Raw genomic sequence first — 21,827 nt, 5'->3', positions numbered from 1 at the left:
CTGCCAGACTCCTCTAGGCATTTGTACATCCTGAGATCCCTGAAATACAGCGTCAACAATCCCTAGCCCTCGGACTTCAGGCTTGCACTCTCCTTCCTGAGAATTGGCCCTGAATTCCTCATCTATTAAATGAGAGAAATTCCTTCCTTAACCAAAGAGCAAGTCGGTAAAAAAACACTCAACAGGTGGTGGTTTTGTTATATCACTATTGTGAATGGAAACTCCCAATTTAGGGACAAGAAGACATTCCAGATGACTCGTGGCAGCATATAAATCCCTGCCTCAACACACCGCGTATTAAAACTGTGTAATAAAAGTAAGCCAAACTGCAATCTCAACCTGCGTTCAGCTCCTTAACCACCTTCTGCCATTCCCCAGCAACCGGGACATACACTGATAAAGAAGAGGAACATCCAACACTTCCTGAACGCTCAGAGGGACCCTAAGAGGAGTCACAAAAGAGCCCTGCATACATCCCATCTCATTTAACAATCACAAAGACCCAGCACTGATCCCAGTTAGACCGACGAGGAAACCGCCCAGAGGGCTCGGCAAGTTCTCCGAGGGAGACCGACGACACTGAGTGGCAGAGCTGGTCCCCGCCGTAACGGGGCTCGCGATCCGCAGCCGTCGCCCCGGGGAGCCCCGGCGCCGCGCGGCGCAGCAGGCAGGTGTCTCCGCGGGGGCGAGCGCGGAGCCCATACCTTTGCGGGCGGGTTCCGCGCGCGGCCTCTGGGCCTCGGGATCCATCGGGCCGGGGGGCGGGGCCTAGCAGCCCCGCAGCACCTGACACCCGGCGGGCGGCGGAGGGCAGCGCGGAGACGGCGGCGGGCGGGCCAGGTGCGGCCCACGCCACCGCCAGCCGCCCTCCGCGCATCGCCCCCCAGCCCCTCGCCGGGGCGGGACGGGAGGAGAGGGGCCCAGCCGAGGGGGCGGCGGCGTCGGAGCCGCGGCGCTGGCCTGGTCGACTCGGGCTCCGCCGCCGGTGGGGGGCGGGAGGCGGGCACCAGGATCCCTGGTAAATCTCCCCCTCAGGGTCGGGCCTCCCCGGACGGCCCTCCGCCACTTCCAAGCCTGACTAGGGAAGTCCCGCGAGAACGGGCTCTCGAGCTGTCACCGGAGTATCGCGAGAAGACGGCCTTCGCCTATGTGGGCGGAGCCAGCTTTCGGACGTCCTTTTGCCCGCGGAGAGTCCTATCAGAAAAGTCCGCGATCTTTGCAAACATCGCGGGGTTTGGTGTCGCTCTTGGTGCCAGGGCGACCTTTGCTGCTGTAAGGAGCTGGAAGAGTCCGGAGGACTTGGGTCCTGCGAGGGCCGGTAGGGAGGGCGGGCGCCCATCTGAGACCGGCGCCCCCAGACCGCGGCCGTGCGACGCGTGCGCTGCTGAGTGCCTTCGTCGTGCGGGCGCACGCGCTGGCACCTGGGCTGGCGGCGACCCTCCCAGCACACGCGTCCTCGGGCCATGCTCCTTAAGTGACTCGTAACTTCAGCGGCACTTGCCTTGAACAGAAGGCAGACGTGGCAGTGCCGCCGAATTCACGGCGTTCCTGTCTCCCGCGGAAGCCACCTGGGGCTCGCATGCACTGGACGGGAGCGCGGAACCCACAGGCCCTCCAGACCGAGCGCCGTCCGCAGGGCGCACGGCCGCGAGTTAAGTCGGTGGCTCTGCCTGCCGGACGGTCCAGACGCCGTGGAGTTCGCCAGACACGGTTCCTGCGCATGTAAAGTGATGTCGTGTACTGGGTGGTATTTCATGGGCCTGGGGTAGCCAGAATCAGCCTGGACTGGTTTCCCATTGCTGCTGTAACCCATTACCACGACCTTTTTTTGGTTTCAAACCACACAATGTATTGTCTCTCAAACAACGCTCACTTGTTATAGTTCTGTAGGTCAGAAGTCCTGAGGGTCTCTTTAGGTTAAAATCAGGTTATCAAAGGACTGCATTCCTTCCTGGAGGATTTAGGAAATCCTGATTCCTTGCCCTTAGCATCTTCTGTCTTCATTGGAAGCCTGTGATGTTGGCTTTGAACATCTCTGAATTCTCCATAGTCGAGACTCCCGTTCATTGCAGCTGGGAAAGAATCAGAGCTCACCTGAATCCAGAATAATCCCACTTCCAGGTCTGCAACCGTAATCACATCAGCGAAGTCTCTGCCATGAAGATCACATATTTATGCAGGGAATCATTATTCTGCCTGCTGTAGGTCCTCCATTAGGAAAACTGTTAGGATTATTCATTCTGCAAGTACACTTCTGTTCGGCAGATATTAAAAATTAGCATATTTTAATAAAATGTTTCATCTAGACTATCACTTGTTTGCTTACCAGCAGGTCAAAACTTTAGGCAAAACATCTAAGTCACACACCAACCTCACGCTCTCCATGCTTCATTGCCCTTACCCCTGCTCGTAACAATGAAGATAATGAAAACGAAGCTAAAAGTGGGACTTGTAAGAACTAAGATAATGAGGTAGAACTCCAGAAAGTGGCGGGTCACCATAAGGAACATGTGCATTGCTACTCTCGTGGAGTGCATTCCCTTGAAAGCTTTGTGCTACATGGCCATGGCTTCAGCTTAGTATTTTGGCTAATCATTAATAGTACATTGCTAGATTAGGTTTCTAGACTAGATTCTAACCTCAGACACTAGGATATATATAATGTACAGCTAAAAAAAAAAATTGTAACTTTGGACTTTTAATACTCATCCTGATAATGGAAATCATAAAATCTAGAAAAATTTGCCTCTTGGAATTGATGGAGTATATCTGTTTTACTTAAACTCTTTTCATATCTCTCAAATCAAAATGACAGATGGAAGTTTTGGTCGAACTTTTTTTTTTTCTACAACTACCAGAGAAGTTTGACTTTTTCCCCCCACTTGAATGATTACTTGCCTGATACTGTCATTTTTCCAAAGGTCCATTGATTTAAGATGTAGATCTTATAGATCTTAACAGAGCTGCCTTATAACTAGAAGTTACAAGACAAATGTAGAAATAAATTGTGATTTAAATGAAAGATCCTCTGGTTGGAGGGAAACCCTTGTGACTAACAGGAGAGGGGGTGTCCTGATATTCTGAGTGTTATTTAGCCTCACTGCCATGGTTACGATGTATAGTAAAGCAGCAATCCTCATGACACAGCAACATCTTAGTGAACTAGGTGCCTCAGAATTAGGCATCCTCAAACATTCCCTCTTCAACTGAACTTTGGCTTTTTATTTTTCCTTCAGTGCTAGGAATTGAACCCAGGGTGTTCTACCACTGACCTACACCCCCAGCCCTTTTTATTCTTTATTTTGAGACACGGCCTTGCTAAGTTGCTAGTCTGGCCTCAGCCTTCTGGGTATCAACTTGAGACCCTATCTCAAAATAAAATTTAAATAGGTCTGCATATGTAGCTCAGTGATAAGAACACATTTAGTATGTGGAAGGTCCTGGGTTTAATCCCCAGTAGCCCCTGCCCTGCTCTTCCCATCTCCCACCCCAAAAAAAATCTACAAAAAGAAAAATACAATGACAACACCATAAACATTTCTAAAGAATATTTCTTGAATATCAAAGAGACTGAAGAAAAATGATTAAACCCTCTAACATTTTATTCAAAAAGTTTCTCTGTATGTTTACACTGCATAAGTTAAATATGTGTTTATATGGTTCATGGGTCTCCAAAACCATGAATTAATTCAACAAAAGACAAGGGAGAAAACATTCTGAACACCTAAGACAAAAAAAAAATAAGTCTTGGTTTTTAGTTAATGAATTTAGGCTGTAGCATTTCTCCATTGATACATTGTTCCAACCAATGGAAAGAAAGGAAGAGACTAGAGCCAAGTATAATGGAAGTTAGTTACTTAGTGTTAGAAATATGCCATCCTACCATTGGGTGAGTAGTACATCCTGAAGATTCACCAATGCCACTTTTAACTCATCGATTCAGTGAACATTAGAATGTAAATATACCTTAGGATTCACTTGATCCAGTTCTCTAACTCAAAAGATAATAAAATTATTTGAGAAATGTTAGGTGATTTACCTAAGGTCACTAAGAGCAAGTAACAAAGCCAAACTAGAACACACTTCCTGACTCTTGTTCCAATTCTGTAGGTGTATGAAAATATTATTGCATGGAAGAGGTTTGGGGCGTGAAAAATTAAAACCTGCAGTTTTGTTTCGTGCTGTATTTCATAGGTCACGCCAGATAATAAGCCTAGAAATTCTGCAACAAAACACCAAGGATTACGGGTTGAAATAGTTTTATAAAGACACTCAAAATGCCTGGCTGAGCTTTCAGAAAAGTTTGTGAGATACTCTTGAGCCATAAATAAGGAGGGAATTGCAAGCTAGCTTATTAGGATGGCCCTTCTCCCACACTGTCCTGGAGGCACTCAGCTCCTTACAAAAAGGCGTGGATGGTAACAGTCCTGTGGGGGCTGAAGACCTGGTCTGAAGCCCACACGGACTTATTTAGAATTGCAAAGGTAACAGCCTTCAAGAACTGATGGACTGAAAGAAAAATCTGGGTAGTGGAAAAAGAGAGGGATGAAGAAGAGGGACTTGTCTGCTGGGGCAGGAATCTTTTTCGGGGGGGGATGTTAATTTCCTCTGACATTTTTACATGCCCTCAAACAGATTTAGGATTTGAATTTACACAACCTGCATAATCTGGAAAACCCCAAATCAATATAGCAGTGTTCTATAATGCCAGGTTAATTGTACCCAGGTTGTCAGAAAGAAGGAAACACATCTGTTCTACAGGGAAACTTTAAAGATTCCAAAGACATCTCAGAAGAAAAGTCCCATCAAACAATTCATGACAGGCTTGGTGGCACACACTTCTAATCCCAGTGGCTCAGGAGGCTGAGGCAGGAGGAATGAAAGTTCAAAGCCAGCCTCAGCAACTTAGTGAGGCCCCAAGCAACTTAGTGAGACCCTGTCTCAAAATAAAATATTTTAAAAAGGGCTGGGGATGTGGCTCAGTGGTTAAGTGCCCCTGGGTTCAATCCCTGGTCCCCCCCCCACACACAAACACAACCCTAACACTTACACAGAAATAATCATTATTAACAAGGAAAACATGTAATAGAACCCTAATAATTTCACTTAATAGAAGTCATAGTAAAAATTTTGAAGTATAGTTAAAATATTAATATTTTAAAAAGTAAACTGAAAACAGAAAAATAAAAGGCACTGTCAAAAGTAGCAAGTACATTTTTTAAAGAACTAGAAATGAAAATTTTAATGATTGAAATTTAAAACTCAATGGTAAGGTAAAAAGCACATTAAACACACCTTAATATAAAATTGTGAACTGAACTATCTAAAGAAATGACCCAAAGTGCTGCATAATAAGGTCAAGGAGATGGAAAACAAAAGAAAGTCAAAAACCAAAACAGGATAGAAGGCAAAAGCCAAAAACACATCTAATGAAGTTCTAGAAGTAATTAATAGAGAGACTAGGGGAAAAGAAATAATAGCTGCATTATTTCAAAAGAAATAATAGCTACAGTCTTAGACTGAGGATGTATAATGATTTGAAGGCAGTATAAATAAATCTCAGTAGTTAGATACACTAAGGCAAAATTACAGGAGAAAGTAAAAGGAATCTTGAAAATAGTCTTTGACAAAGTTAGATTTCCTCTCCTCAATAAAATTACAACTAGAGGACTTCTTAGTAATAGTGATGCCTGGAGACAGTGAGACAGCAGCTTCAAAGAGAAAATAATTGTCAAACTAGAATTTTACAGGAAGCTAAATTTTAATTTGGGAAAAATAAGAATATTTTTCAGACAAAATCAAAACAACATCAATGCACTGTCCTTTTTAAGGATCTTGAACTTGGTAGATTAGACATGTAAGAAGGAATGATGTCAAATTGATACACAACTATTGACCATATGAATAATAAGCTATAGGTTTTGTAATAATTTGGATGTATAAAAATAAAGTAAAATCCAAATACATCACAATAATGACATGTGATGACAGTGCTATGGCTTGAATGTGAAATGTCCCCCGAAGTCTCCTATGTTAAAGGATCAGTCCCCAGCTCTGCACCATTGGGAGGTGGTGGAAACTTTACGAGGTAGTCCAGTGGTCACTGGGGTGGGTCCTCGAATGGAATACTGGGCTCCCAGTCCCTCCCCTCCTCTCCTCTCCTCTCTCTGCTTCATCGTTATTTTCTTGGTCACTGTAAGATGAGAAGGTGCTCCACCATCACTCCTGCCCAGACGGGCTGCCTCTCTCCAGGCCCCAGAGCAGTACGGCCCACCAGCCACGGACTGAACCCTCCAAAACTGAGCCAAAATAAGCTTCCCTCCTGTTAAGTTGAATTATCTCAAGTAGTTGTTAGGGAAAACTGACTCAGACCGTAAAAAGAATCTAAGACGTGTAAAATGTCAGATTAGACAAAGTAAACTTGAACGCAAAAGGCTGCAGAGGTGGGGCATGGGGGTATAGCTCAGTTGGTAGAGCACTTGCCTTGCGTGTACAAGGCCCTGGGTTCCATCCCCAGCACCAAAAAAAAAAAAAAAAAAAAAAAAGCTACAAAGTTAAATGAACAACATATATAATGATAAGTCTTTTTTTGAACTATGAAAGTAAAAAAATGTTCTCAACTTACAACCTAAAACATATAAAGCTGTCATGATTTCAAGGGGAAACTGATTGGTTCATAAATATGATAGGAATTTTAATACACTTCACTAATAATTATGGGATTAAGAAGCAAAATAGATTTGAGTCAGGTGCCATGGGGCACGCCTGTAATCCCAGTGGCTCAGGAGGCTGAGGCAGGAGGATCAAGAGTTCAAAGCCAACCTCAGCAGCTTAGCAAGGCCCCAAGCAACTCAGCGAGACCCTGTCTCTAAATAAAATATTTTAAAAAGGGCTGGGGATGTGGCTCAGTGGTTAAGCGTCCCTGGGTTCAATCCCCAGTATTAAAAAAAAAAAAAAAGTAGATTTGAACCACACAATTAATAGTCTTAATCTGATGAATGTATTTAGTATACTCCATCCTTTTTTCAGAATAAACATCTTTGTGAGCATGTGTGAACGTTTATAAAAACTGACCATGAACCACATATGTCTTAAGGCAAATCTCAACAACTTTCCATTAATCTGCTTTATATAGGTCATATTCTCTGATCCCATGAGTTAAGTTAGAAATTAAAATCTTTTAAAGTGTTTTTGTGGTTGTTTCCTCTGGTCACTAATTTTTTTAAACTTTTTTTATGTGGTGCTGAGGATGGAACCCTGCCCCCCATATGTGCTAGGCCAGTACTCTACCACCAAGCCACAACCCCCACCCAAAAATTAAAATCTTAAAAATACTACTTAAAGATGATTTATTTGGAAATGTAAAATATATTTCCAAATAATTTACCAGCCAGAGAAAAAATGGTGATGGGAAAGAGGAAATAAATACATAGCATAGTTCAAAGATGGAATGTTTTGGACTGTTTCAGCTGAGGCCCTAAAATGACAAATCCCACATTTTAATGTAAAATAATCTTCCATGGAAAAAAATCTCATAGTTCCCAACACAGATATCATCATACTAACTCCTGCCTACCTTGAGGAGATAAGATGATTAGGAGTGGAAGATCCGGGGAAGAGAAGGTTGCTGTGCAGACCATCACATCAAGAAAGGTCGAAGGGGATCCAAGAGATAACTTGGGAAGTTTGATGTGCACTCCCTGGAATTTGTGGGATGTGGTGGACTATTTGACTCAACCCTTGGACATTCAAAGAGCAATACTGTAAGTGGCCAACTGCTCTGAAGTTCAGTAGAAAAGGTTCCCATGTTTGGGGCTACCTTTCTCCCAGAGCTTATTGTAACGGAAGGATGCACATCTCTGGAACAGCTGTGGTGCATAGGTAAGAGGAGGCCAACAGAGGCTTCAGGGTGAACCCTGTAGGACACCTGGATGGCTGGTGTCAAGGGGTAGTGACCCTGAAGAACAGAAGAGCATCCAAGAAAGATCATTGTCCATGGAGGACCTACACAATCTCATGGCACATGTTAAATATCACCTTTCCTTTCCCTGACTTTATCTCCCATTTCCCAAACCAATTCTAGAGAAATCAGAAGCAGCCTGGGAGGAAGGAGAGGAAGGCAAAAATCATAGATGACACAGTCACTTCTGTATTTTCCACTGTAGGAAACTCACCCGCATTAAGTGTGAACTCTGAAGGGGGAAGGCTGTAAGCTGGAATGAATGTTAGCATCGTTATTTTCATATCATAATATACATAATAATTAGCAAACAGAAACTTTGTTTTTAGTGGCTAGAAGTGACCATAAGATTTTTAAATTTTGAGAGGCAAGAAAATCTTAGTGTTCTCTAGTTTGGTGCAGGTTTGGAATAGATGCCCTTTCAAGGGTATGGAGAAAAATTATCTCCCAAATTAGGTTTGAATGAGCACTGTGCAAATAAATGAACTTTTATATTCATATTTCATCCCATGACTCTTGCTATCTTAGCATCCACCAGGACTGAATTATAACAGAAATATTGCATATCAAAGTTTGTAGATAATTGGTACATAGAGGATAAGAAATACTCACATTGAAACAGAAGAAAACTGAAAATAAATGATCTATGCTTCCAACCTAACTTTAAAAAATAACAAACTAATTCTGAAGAATCAAAACAAAAATAAAGAACAGAAGTTAGTGAAAGAGTAATAAAGAATTACAATAGAGATGATAGGCCAAACCACAAATTAGTTCTTTGAAAAAATTAACAAAGAAAGCACACCAGTGATGAAATACATTAAGAAAAAAAGACTCAAATTAGCATCTGGAATGGAAAACAGGGCAACACTAAAGAACATTCAAATATTTAAAAGATGGAGCATACCATAAGTAATTTCATGGCAACGTTTTTTGATATGTATCTTCTTAAAATAAATATCAGAAGAAGAAGAAGAAGCCCTCCCTCTGTAAGTAGCAATTAAAGAAACGTCAGTCAGTGGTTGAAAATGTTCCTCCAAGAAAAGACCAGATCCAGGTGGCAGCCTCGGCAAAATATGTCAAACATTTAACAGATACATCCAGTGTTATATAAGCTCATTTGTACTTTGGTACAAAATTTTTTTTTCTTTAAGGAACAAATTTATTTTGATTTTTCAGAAAATACCAGAAACTATGAAAAACAAGTTGAATATCTGGCTGTATCAAAAGCAAAATATAAGCAAAAGTGATACCTGAAAATCATGTTTAAGCTTCAAGAAACATTTTAAAATGCCAATTTTAATTCTTTTCTCAATTGAGCAAAACAAGTTCACTACACCACAACAACCAAAGTGTTTTTAACCGATACAATTTTTTTAATTTAAAAAAAAAAGCATTCGATTCCACCCTGGAATCTCATCATGTATAAACAAAACGCCAAAAGTTTTAAAAAGGAACACTGCCCAACTTATAAAAGTGGTTAAATCTTGACAGCAAAATCTAATAAAAGACATCATGAGAAATGAAATTATAAGCAAATCTAACTTACATGCAAACACTCTAAATAAAATACTGGTCAACTGACTCCAACTTTGAATAATAATGATAATGTATTCATGACCAAGTTGAGTTTATCTCAAGAATGCAAGCATAGTTTAAAACTGGAAAATTTAGTAGTGTAGTTTGTCACATTAACAGATGATGGAGAAAAATTATGAGATCATCTCAAAAGATGGAAAATCATTTTGTAAGTTTCAACAGAATTTTAGCAAAATAGCAGTAGAAGGAAACTCCTTATTTTAACAAAGAGCAATTCCTCCAAAGCCACACTGAGCATTATACTTGATGGTGAAATGTTACCCACACTGTTTAAAACCATGAACTCATGCCGTCTGTTGCTACTTCTGTTCAACATCTCTCCTGATCATTTCCATAAAGGCAGGCTAGATTTAAATTATGAATATCAGAAAGAATGCATTATAAAGGCCTTTGTTCACAACATGATGATCAGTCACATAAAAACCAAGAGACTATGCAGATAAATTCTTAGAAGAGAACTGTTTGTGGATACAAGATAGATTCTAAGTCAACTGTGTTCGTAATACATTAGCAACACAAATTAGAGAACATAATTTTTAAAAGGTACTTTTAGGGTGGCAACCAAAATATATAAGAACAACTAGTGATTATCTACGAATATGTGCAAGTTGTTTATAGAGGTAATAATAAAACTATACTGGAAATCTACATATAACAGATATACTACACTTATGATAGAATAATTCAATATGATAAAGACATCACTTTTCCCCAAATAAATCTATAGTGATTCCTTGCCAAATTACTAACAGCTTTCTCCTCCTAGACCTGGACAAGGAGATTTGTAAAATTTATTTGAAAGCATAAAGTGCCAGGAATACTAAAGGCAACTTTGACATCAGAAAGGAAATGCAGAACTGCTCAATAGATAGTGCTCTAACAATCCATGCTACACAGGGGAGGCACACAGGACTGAATTTCTCTCTAAACTGCACACAAAGTTAAGCTCTGACTAAATTAAAAACTAAATGTAAAATGCAAAAAAGCACTTAAAAGGTTTAAATTCAATAAGATATATTTGTTTTTTGGTGATATTGGGATTGAACTCAGGGCCTCATGCATGCTAGGCAAGTGCCCTACCACTGAGCCACACCCTATGCCGCTTTTTACCTTATTTAGAGACAGGGTCTCAGTGAGTTGCCCAGCATGCCCTTTAACTTGGGATCCTCTGCCTCAGCCTCCTAGGTAGCTGGGGTTGCAGGTATGTACCACCATGCGCTGTTTTATAAGATTTTTTTTAAACAAGTTCTTTTCACACGTTCAAATACCAAACAAGTCATAAATACTAGAACAATTATGCTGTCAATTATGCATGGGAATACATGCAAAGAAGTTGCCTGAGTATGCATGACTTTATTCTAACTCTTTAAGTGAATTTGACTGTATTTTATTGTTTGCATGTCAAAATTCGCATGTTACTGATGCATATGTGGTTATGTTCAAAGCATTCCTTTTGGCATACTTTTGTTTTATTTAACATAAGATTTTAATTTAATAACAATTAAATGAAAAGTTCCAAACATGAAACATTTATACAAGGCCTATATCATGTATGATTAACTTACTATGAAAACAATTATAATAAAACACTAACATATCCATATAAGGACATGCTATCCAACTTTTTAGCTTTAAAGAAACAAAGATAGGTTTAAAATGTAAATGTGATTCAATGGATTAATACTGCTTTAACCAAGTACAACAAATACAACCTTGATTACAATGCTATTTTTAAATGCCAAAACTAACTTTTAGAAGCTAAACTGAAAAACGATATTTCAGATAAGATATTAACAAACAATTCTTGGACTTAATCCTTGTCTCTCTTTCCTCATATATGTCCAAAAGCATTGTAGCATAGAAAATTAGCTGATGTAAGTTCTATAAAAACACTTTTGCCAACTAGAAAAACCAAATGAAGTATATTTCTAAAAAATTGTCTCCAAAAATTCATTATGCTTTATAATAAAATCTTTCCCCCCAAACAAAATGTGATCAAAATAAGGTGAATTACATTTGAATAATATCAATAAAATGCAAAAACAGGGAAATTTACAATATTTCACCAGCTTCCAGTAAGTAGGACGAGAACATTATCTGGATCATGTTAAAATCTATAGGGTGGAAATGTTTTCTATCCTTACCCTGGACTCCCCTAATGGTCTTCAGATCACATGACCTTCAAATCTAAAATCCCATGCAATTTCTATTAAAGATAACTTTCCTTTGAGTTAGTTTAGGCCATATCACCTCATTTGTGGTGACTTTCTTTGAATTTTTATTCTTAAATCCTTCAGCAAGGCAAATTGTTTCCAAAAAGAAGCTGTGTAGACTGTGTAAAATTTTTAAGTTTAAATCTTAAAGTCTATTTACATATTTTATAACAGATGGTTGCCGAAGTTTTACTTTTCAAAATGTTCCCCAAACGAGCACTGTGAAATCAGGGTAAAAGGTAATTCTATGGTCATTACTAAATGTGCAGGCTGCCACAGTTTATTCTGAATACAAATTTAACCTTACACTGCCTTCATAAAGATTGTTTCATCACTAATTCATCACTGTATTAGAAAGAGCTGGTGTTGTCTGAACAGGACAGGGAGTAGAGATAAATTAACTCAAGGAGTTAATTTAAACAGGGATATAGGAAAAGCATGTTAAAGATACATGAGTTTATTTTTAAACTGGACACTTTTTTATTATAAAGCAACCCTTTCACAAGAACTGTTCTTTCCAATTTATGCATAGATTATTTGACTGAATGGTTAAAATATCCCACACCACTTTTGCACAGTGGAAATGCAAAACCCAGAGAATCCATATTTTCAAGACTGTTAACACCTTCTCAGATTTCAATAATTCATTCAATTTCTGTAGAAAAACATGGGCTCTATTTTTCTTGCTGTTAATTATTTATATAGCTCAGTTTTACAAATAGTTTCTCAATATCTGAAAGCATGCAAGAATTTCACCCCCCCGAAGCACTTTCTTCAGGTCTTTTTGCATTACCAGTGTCACCTCAATCATGCCTTATGAGACTGTGAATTGTCCTCAAGCTTTTTATATTTGCAACTTGAGAAGATCTGCCTCTTCTTTTTCCATCGACCTTTTTATTAGCTGATACTTCGCTGACAGGAAGATTGTTAGTCCTGAGTATAGTCACTGCATGTTTGCATCCTGCTGAAGGTGGGCCCTCCAGGAGTTTCAGATGGTAGTTACTAGAAGCTGAGGATGTGCCGGTGGTGGTAGAGGCTCACACACAGCTGACTATCAGTAGAAAATAACCATTCCACTGAGAGAATAAGCCTAGGACCACAGCAAATATTGCTCGAAGAAAGTCAGTCCCCATTCTTCCTCCACTTTGATTTTTTATCTTAGCATTCATTGATACAAGTGGCTACTCTTAAGGTAGGAAAACATGACCACTGTTTTCCAAGTTTCGGTATTTTAATTATTACACATGGTACACATCACAACTCTAAAGGGGTACGGTACAAATTTGTCATCTGCGCTACCCCTACAAAAACATGTGGCCTCGCCCAGTGGGTTAGAGGTTAGTGGGGAGAAGGTCTGCAAAGCAGGATCCATGTGGGACCCTCGCAGTGGCTGTGTAGGCTGCTGCCTGTGTGACAAGAACTAGGGCTGCCAGTGATCATTTACACCATTCTCTTCCTGTGTTTTTTCTCCCATTTTGTATAGCATCAGACCATTTAGGAGAACTAACTCAGTTTAATGTCAAATTCTGTCAAATGTCTATTTCTTACTTTTCTCTTACAACAATTCCTTAGCTATTGAGACAAATTACAAAATAATTATTAATTTCCAACATTATAGAAAACTGGCAGCTCCCAAGTGCCTATTTATTCATCATCTGTTCATTCCATGAATATTTATTAACACATCTATGACATGCAGGGAGCTCTATTAGACACTGAAGATGCAGGCATAAACAGAAAGGTCAAGGTCCTGGCCTTCATAAAATGGAAATTCAATAACAAGTCCAAATATTTCAGCTAACACACAGATTGCATAGCCCCTCACACAGTTAAATAAGATAGATTGATATTTGGGGAATAATTTTCATATTTAGATCCATTAGAGCAAAATTTAAGAATATCAAAGAAATTTTTCTGAAGTCTTCTAGTGAGAAACAGCAGAGCACTCACAAATGAAGAGATATTATATTCACTTGGGCCACTTTAGAAACTTCTGCAAGAAGACAACCTCTGTTAATAGTGAAGAGAAATCTCTGAAGAGATTTTGTACTCATATGAACACTCATGTAAATATGAGTGCAATAAAAGTAATCTCAGATATTTAAGCCCTCAAAAAGCTTGCCACACAAAGTCTTCAAAAAAAAAACACTTGACTACTAAAATAGAGGATCTTGATACCCCAAATTCAGTAATGGATAGAGCAACTACACAGTAAAGCAATAAGGAAAGATAGGACTTGAAAACACTGCAGACAAGTTGGATCTAACAGACATCTGCAGAACACTCCACAACACTGCAGAATGTACACATTCTCAAGTGCACATGTAATGTTCTCTAGGATGGACATATATGCTAGTTCACAAAAAAGTCTAATAAGTTGAAAAATATCACACAGTGTATCTCTTTTGATGACAATAGAATGAAACCAGAAATCAACAGTAAAAGAAAAATTTAAAAAGTCACAAACTTGTGAAAATTAGACAACACACATAGTATTTCCAAAGAGTAATAACAAGGGAAATTAGAAAATATCTTGAGACAAATGAAAACACAACATACCAAAACTTAAAGGTTGCAGAAAAAGAAGTTCTAAGAGGAAAATTTATAGCTATAAATACCTACATGAAAAAGCAGAAAGGCCTCAAATCATTAATCTAACTTTTCACCTTAAGGAACTAGAAACATTAGAACAAACTAAACCCAAAGGGAAGAAAAATAATAAGGATTAGTAGAGCAGAAGTAGAGAATAGAAAAACATTTTTTTAAAAAATTAATAGAAACAAGAGCTGGTTCTTCTAAAAGGTCAACAAAATTGACAAGCTTTCTGTTACAATGACTAAGAAAAAACATACTAAAATAAATGAAATCAGAAGTAAAAGTGGGAACTGTTTACTGATTTCAAAGAAATAAAAAGGATAACAAAAGTACTTTGAACAATGAAGTACTAAAAAAAATTGTATACTAGATGAAATGGACAAATTCCTAGAAAACACATAACTTACCAAGACTGAATTAGATATGAAGCTATGATTAGACCCTATAATTAGTGAAAACACTAAGTAATCAAAAGCCTCTTAACAAAGAAAATCCCAAGGCCAGATGGCTTCATCGCTGAATTCTAGCAAATATTTAAAGAAGAATTAATACCAATTTTTTCCAAACTCTTCCAAAATATTGAAGAGGAGAGAATACTTCCCAATTCATTCTGTAACTCTACCAATAAATATCCTCTATGAATAGTGATACAAACATCCTTGACAAAATAACAAGTAGCCAAATTCAACAACATATTCAAAGGATTATACACCATGACCAAGTTGGATTTATACCTGGAATGCAAGGATGGTTCAACATGCAAAAATGATCTATCACATTAACCAATAAAGGGAAAAAAACCCACAATTGTCTCAATTGATACATAAAATGTATTTGACAACTTTTTACGTCCTTTCATGATGAAAGCAGTCAACAAACTAGGGCTAGACGAAAACTACTTCAGTATAATAAATGCCACATATGAATATCATAGCTTAAAGATCATAATTAATGATGAAAAACTGAAAACTGTTCCTTTAAGATCAGGAATAAGGCAAAGAAGATTGCTTTTTGCTACTTCTATTGAACATAGCACCAGAATTCATAGCCAAAGCAATTAGGTAAGGAAAAAAAAGAGACATCCAAATTGGAATGGAAGAGATAAAATTATCTCTGTTCACAGATGATATGATTTTATATATAGAAAATTCTAAGGGTTCCACATACAAAAAGAAATGTTAGAGCTAGTAAACCAATTCAAGAAGATTGAAAAATCAATAAAAACCAGTTGCATTTCTATACACCAGCAATGAGTACTCTAAAAGGGAAATTAAGAAAATAATTCCTATTATAATATCATCCTTCTTGAATAAATTTATTTTCTTGAATGAGAAGGTAAACAATTTATACACTGAAAACTATAAAATGTTGCTGAGATAATAAAGAAGATGCAAATAAGTGGGAAGAAATTATATATTCATAAATCAGAAAACTTGATATTGTTCAGATGTTAATACTACCTAAAGCAATCTACAGATTCAATGCAATCTCTATTGATATTTTAACAATTTTTTTTCAGAAATAGAAAAATCCATTCTAAAGTCCACAGGAACCTCAAGAGAGTCTAAAAAGCAAAATTAATCATAAGAACAAAGTTGGAGTTCTCTCATTTTCTTATTTCAAAATTATTGCAAAGGTATAATAATGAAAAGAGGGTTATGCTGTCGTGAAGAGAGACACAGAGCAGTGGAATGGAGCAGAGACCAGAACGAAAGACCTAACACAACAAAACTCAGGGCAGAAGATGCAAGGGAGAAGTTTCATGATGTTGAATTTGAGAGTCATTCCTTGGCTATGAAACAAAAATCACAGGAAACAAAAGGAAAAGTAGATAAATTGGACTTCATTAAAATGAAAATCTTTTGTGCATCAAAAGATACTACCAACAAAATGAAAGAACCCTCAACAAAAAAAAGTATTTGCAAAGTATATTTTTAATAAGCAGCTAATATCCAAAATGTATAAAGAACTCCCACAACTCAACAATAAAAACAAAAATGGGCAAGTACTTGTGTAAGCATTTCTTCAGAGGCATTCTGCAAATGATCAGTAGACATGTGACAGAAACAATTCAGCGCCACTCATTATTAGACGTGTTCATCAGCTTTTCATTACTGTGACCAAAACACCTGACCCCAACAACTTAAGGGAGAAGAGATTTCTTTGAGGTTCCAGTCCATGGCCGCTGTCTCCATTGCTTTGGGTCTGAGATGAAGCAGAATATGGTGGTAAAAGGGCTTCTCAGAGGAAACAGTGCTCAGCTCATGGGAGCTGGGGAGTGGGGAGAGAGGAAAGAACCAGGGACAAGAGAAAGTTCCTGAAGGCAGGCCCCCCGTGACCCACTTCCTCTAACCATGCCCCGCCAGCCTCGTTTCCACTCCCCACAGTAGCCCATTCAACTATCAATAGATTTTCTGCTAATGAGGTCAGAGCCCTGTGATCCAATCACTTTCCAAAAGCTCCACCTCTGAATATTACTACACCGGGAACAAAGCCGTCAACACATGAGCTTCTCAGGAACACTCAAGATCCAAATCAAAACATTAGGAAAATGCGGTTCAGAATCACAACGAGGTACCCTACTTCACAACCATCAGGAAGCTGTTATTTTAAAAGATAAATGAAAAGCGGGCAGGGTGGCCCATACCTGTATTCCCAGGGACATGGGAGGCTGAAACAGGAGGATTGCAAGTTCAAGGCCAACCAGGGTAACTTAATAAAAGCCTGTCTCAAAATAAAAATTTAAAAACTAAAAAGGCCTCGGGATGTAGGTCAGTGATAGAGAGCATCTGGGTTCAACCAAATAACAAACACACACACACACACACACACACACACACACACACACACAAATGTTGGAAAGGATGTAGAGAAATTGGTTCACTCTTTCATTGCTGGTAGAAATATTAAAGAGTATAGTTGCAATGGGGGAATGGTAGGGTGACCCCTTAGAAAGTTAAACAGAATTATCATACGACCCAGCAATTCTAGTTCTGTATACATATTTCAAGGACCTGGAAGAAGGGACTCAAATACTTTTTCATCCATGCGAGCCAAAAGGTGGGAGCAACCCAGGTGCCCACTGATGGGTGAATGGGTAAGCAAGATGTGTCGGACACAAACAATGGAATATGAACCCCCGACACAGAAAGAAATTCTGACGCACAGCAGAACATGGAAGAACCTCGGAGGTGTGATGCTAAGTGAAATGAGTGAATCACAAACAGACACCGTGTTATTCCAACTAGCCCGGCACCTAGAGTAGTCAGATTCAGAGAGCAGAAGTGGGGTTGCCAGGGGCAAGGGGAGGAGGGAAAGAGGAGTTACTGTTTAATTAGTGCAGAATTTCAGTCTGGGAAGATGAAAAACTTCCTGAAAGGAACAGTAGTGATGGTTTTTCAAGAATGTGAATGTACTTAATACTACTGAACTATACTGGGGAGAAAGGGTGAGAAAATACCTTTTTAAATGCTATCATTGTCTAAAAATGTAAGAAAGAAAAGAACAAAAAAAGAATCACAAAAATAGAGAAAAATACATACAGCATTCATTAAACTACAAAACACTAAATGAAAGAATAAGAGACATTTAAAGCAAAAAGATCAGAAAGGTGGACTTCAAGAGCATTAAAAAATATGCAGAAGACATATAAACAACCATGATAAAAAAACAAAGTCCAGAGTACCAATTTGAATTTTAAATCTAACAAAAGAGAATTCAAGGTAAAAACATTATAAAGGTAAAAATCAATGGTATATAGATGTTACAACAGGTCAAAAACATAAACTTGGAGGGTTAGCAAAGTTTTGGGATAGAAGATCATTTTTTTTAGATCAGTGACATTGATCATCTAGAAAATAAAATAGAAAATAAGATACTGTACACAGCAGTAGAAAAGTGTCAGTAAGAAAAAAGAATATGCAATATCACTATGAGAAAAATTTGAAGCCTTACTACAAAGCATGAACACCTAATAAATGGAGAAAATAGTTTATCCTCATAGATAAAATCATTTTAAGATCTAAAAATATCGATTTTCCCCCAAATCACATAAATGCTATTGTACACCCATTGAAATTATAGGTGTTTTTGAGAACTTCACATACTTTTTAAAAAATATGTGGAGAGGAATAAAGATTCACAAATAGCTAAATCAAGTTGGAAAGAATAAAACAGGGATATTTGCTCTCCCAAAACTTGAGATACACTATAGCCCTACAACAAAGCAACAAGTAATTTTAAAAATTAAAGAAAACGTTATGGTACTGTTGCAAAAACAGATGAAGGAAGGAGTGGAGTGGAATGGAGCCCTCAGATGGGAGGCTGATTCCTGATAAGGTGCCACTACCCATCCCTGGGGAGAGGTCACATTGCACTGCATGGTGGGGGGAAATCAGTCCGCCATATTGAGAAAAACAGAATAGACCCATATCTTATACCATATACACACACGTGTGCATACATGAAAGACCTCATATTGATGGTTAACCATATAACTAAAGCAAAAACATAGGTGTCTTTATGTCCCTGATGTAGGGAAGAAATTTTTAAGATACCAAAAGCATACATGAGAAGATGAAGAATTGATTATTTGATTCCATCATCATTGTTTAATGAGGGACACCATAGCCAAATTAAAACCTTTGTACTGATATTTAGGCTGTACAAGAAAACATTTGCAAATCAGCAAGAATTTTAAAAACAGACAAAGAACATACAAGGCAATTTACAGTAGAAACCTGAACAGCTAAAGAAAATATGAAGAATATTCAAACTCATTAAATGTCAGATAAGAGTAATTTAAACAAATTCACAAGTTGCAACTAGGCACCTATTAGATTAGCAAGCCCTAGAATGTCAGATGAGACCAAGTATTGGCCAGTGTGTAGGATCCCATGTGCATTGCTAGTGAGAGCTGCCTGGTATAGTTAGTCAACTTCAGCAGCCAATTCAAACATGCACACACCCATGAATCAGCCAGCCCTACCTGGTAAACAGATCTTACAGAAATTTTCACACACAGGATTCACGTGCTAAGTTGCCAGTGAAACACTGTCTGTCAGGGCATTGAAGGAAATCTTGGTGTGTCCTGGAGGAATGGATGAGCATAATGTGAACTCTGTGTGCTACAGAGCACTCTGCAGCTTGAAATAACAGGCCAGATATACACCGAGCAACATCAACAGGTCTTAAAAACATGGTGCTAAATTGAAAAGTAAGAAATAGTATATTTACTAAAATATAGTGGGACACCATAACCAGCAAGAATACCCTTCAGTCGGGTGTGGCTTGGCCAGGCTGTGTTCTGAGGAATGCATCGTTAGGCAATTTTGTCATTATGTGAACATTATGGAGTGCACTTCCACCAACAAGATGGCTACAATGCCACTGGGCAATATAATCTTCTGGGGCCACCATCCTACGGGCACTCTGTTATTGACTGAAAGGCTGTGCAGGATCTCACTCTACATTTATGTTCCATAGCACAGCAGGACAGTGATCTATGGGAAGAGGTGGAAAAGAGAAGGCAAATAGTAATGGGGCATTGGAGGAAAAAGAAAGAGATAGCTAAACTTTTCCTTCTAGAACCCTAATGATAGGGTGGTAGGAGCTGGGGAATATAATGAGCCCAATCTTCTGCCCCATGATCAGTTGATAATATTGATCAGATAGGATCCCTGTACCTGATGGATGAGCAAGGTAATGGAGAGATGACATGAGGTACACTTAACTGTACAGTAAAAAATCCTGAGTGATACCAGCCAAATACAAGCAGAGATTAGTGGAATCAGGAATTCTGGGGGAAAAAAGTCTGACATACTGGCAGAGATGGACTTTTTAGCTGGCATTGAAGAGTACTTATATTTGGATATATAAGTCAGGTAAAAATGTTATTCATTAGAAGGTAAACTTCCAGAAGAGCCAGAAAATAGAAAAAAATTCTAGTGACTACAGAAAACAGTGTTTTCCTTTTGTTGAAGTATTTGCTACATGAAGGTGATTAGTGAGAGATCAGAGGATCTTAAAGTTGAGGCTGAGGCCATTTACTCCAAAGCCAGTAGAGATCCGTTGAAGGAGGGTGACATCCCAAGGACAGAAGGTCATTGTGGATGCTCCAGGTTGCCTGCTGATGTGGGCCATTTGACTAGTGGCTGTGGCTTTAAGGATTCACCTGGGGTTCCCACATTCTCACGAACTTCCATTTGACTGACTAGTAAAGGACAGAGCAGACTGGGGCTACTGCTAAGAAACAGTGAAAATGAGTCTGGGAAAATCCCTGGAGACTAAAATTAAGCTCTGTGTGTTCTTGGTTTCTTTCTGCTCTGGTAGCTTCATAAAGTTTCTATTCCTATTTCTACTCTCAGACATTACAGCCTTTATTTCATGACTTTCGATTTGCAAATTCAACACTTGCTTTGTCCAGTAGGTAAGAAGACCCAGCTTTGAGTTAGGTTGACACCAGGATAAGTCACTAGGCCAGCAGTTGCTACAACCGGGCAGTTCGGGGAGGTAGACCTGAAAGAGCCAGAGTTCTGGGTGCCAGGGCTCAGAGCAAGGTGAGTGGACACCCCCAGAAAGCCATGGTCTGAAAGCAGAGGACAGCAAGCTGTCAGGATCATGGGGGTCTGATCCAAAGGAGCCAGGTTATCCTCCATCACATTGTTCTTTAAATTCAGTTCTAAAATTCAGCAAGCCACAGAATGAAAGAAATTCAGCTCAGTCATCCTGTCTTGTCACTTGGGTGCGAATGCAAATGTAACTGGTATGAAAATATTTCTCCACCAGGAACAGACAGCCTTAAATCCCCTCAGTTGTCTGATATCCTACACACTGACCTCTGGTATTTAGATATACATCCCGTGTTCTCCTCGCCTGATTTCTTTCAGCCTTCCTAGAGTTCGCCTCTCTTTGTGACCAAAACTGACTGCCAGTAGCAGGCTCAGACTCTTCCCAGTCCTTAGCACCAAACCAGGTGTTAAGAAGAGGGATTAATAAACCCAGGGGTTTGGGAGGTTGAGAGAGGAGGATTGCCAAGTTCAAATCCAGCCTCAGCAATTTAGAGAGGCCCTAAGTAACTTAACAAGACTGTTTCAAAATACGATATCAAAAAGTGTTGGGGATGTGGTTCAGTGGTTAAGTACCCCTGGGTTCAATCCCTGGTACCAAACAAAACAAAACAAAACAAAACAAAACAAAACAAAACAAAACAAAAAAAGGGATAAGGTGTTGTGACTCAGCAACTCAGTACTAAGCTGTGTTAGCACTGAAGATGCTCAGTGCTGTCCAGCTCTGATCTCCAGTCCCTGTTTAACCACATTCTTGGTGAGTATACATTCTTCACATTGTATTCAGATGCAAAACTCTTTGCCTTGGTGACTTTCCTGACAACAGGGTCCCTCTTGAGAACAGCGCAGCCTTGGTCTTCCATTCCTTCTCTGATCCCCTTCATTTACTGAATC

General features: G+C 39.0%; 1 protein-coding gene across 3 annotated transcripts in view; it reads right to left on the bottom strand.

The window, feature by feature from the left end:
* Positions 1-1,092, bottom strand: part of Ercc6l2 (ERCC excision repair 6 like 2) — a 112,354-nt gene extending 111,262 nt beyond the window's left edge. For 2 of the 3 annotated variants that reach the window (XR_007105151.1, XM_047526133.1), the window contains exon 1: positions 705-1,091. Coding sequence is in view for 2 of the 3 variants with exons in the window: in XM_047526133.1 (XP_047382089.1) it covers positions 705-750 (46 nt within the window). In the remaining variant the exon portion in view is untranslated. Of the gene's footprint in view, positions 1-704 lie in introns of all 3 variants that reach the window. The other variant, XM_047526135.1, reaches the window with a different exon arrangement.
* Between the last annotated feature and the right edge of the window lie 20,735 nt (positions 1,093-21,827).

Source organism: Sciurus carolinensis, chromosome 15 (assembly GCF_902686445.1).
Source record: "Sciurus carolinensis chromosome 15, mSciCar1.2, whole genome shotgun sequence".
Taxonomy (NCBI): domain Eukaryota; kingdom Metazoa; phylum Chordata; class Mammalia; order Rodentia; family Sciuridae; genus Sciurus; species Sciurus carolinensis.
This window is presented reverse-complemented; position numbering and strand designations above follow the sequence as displayed.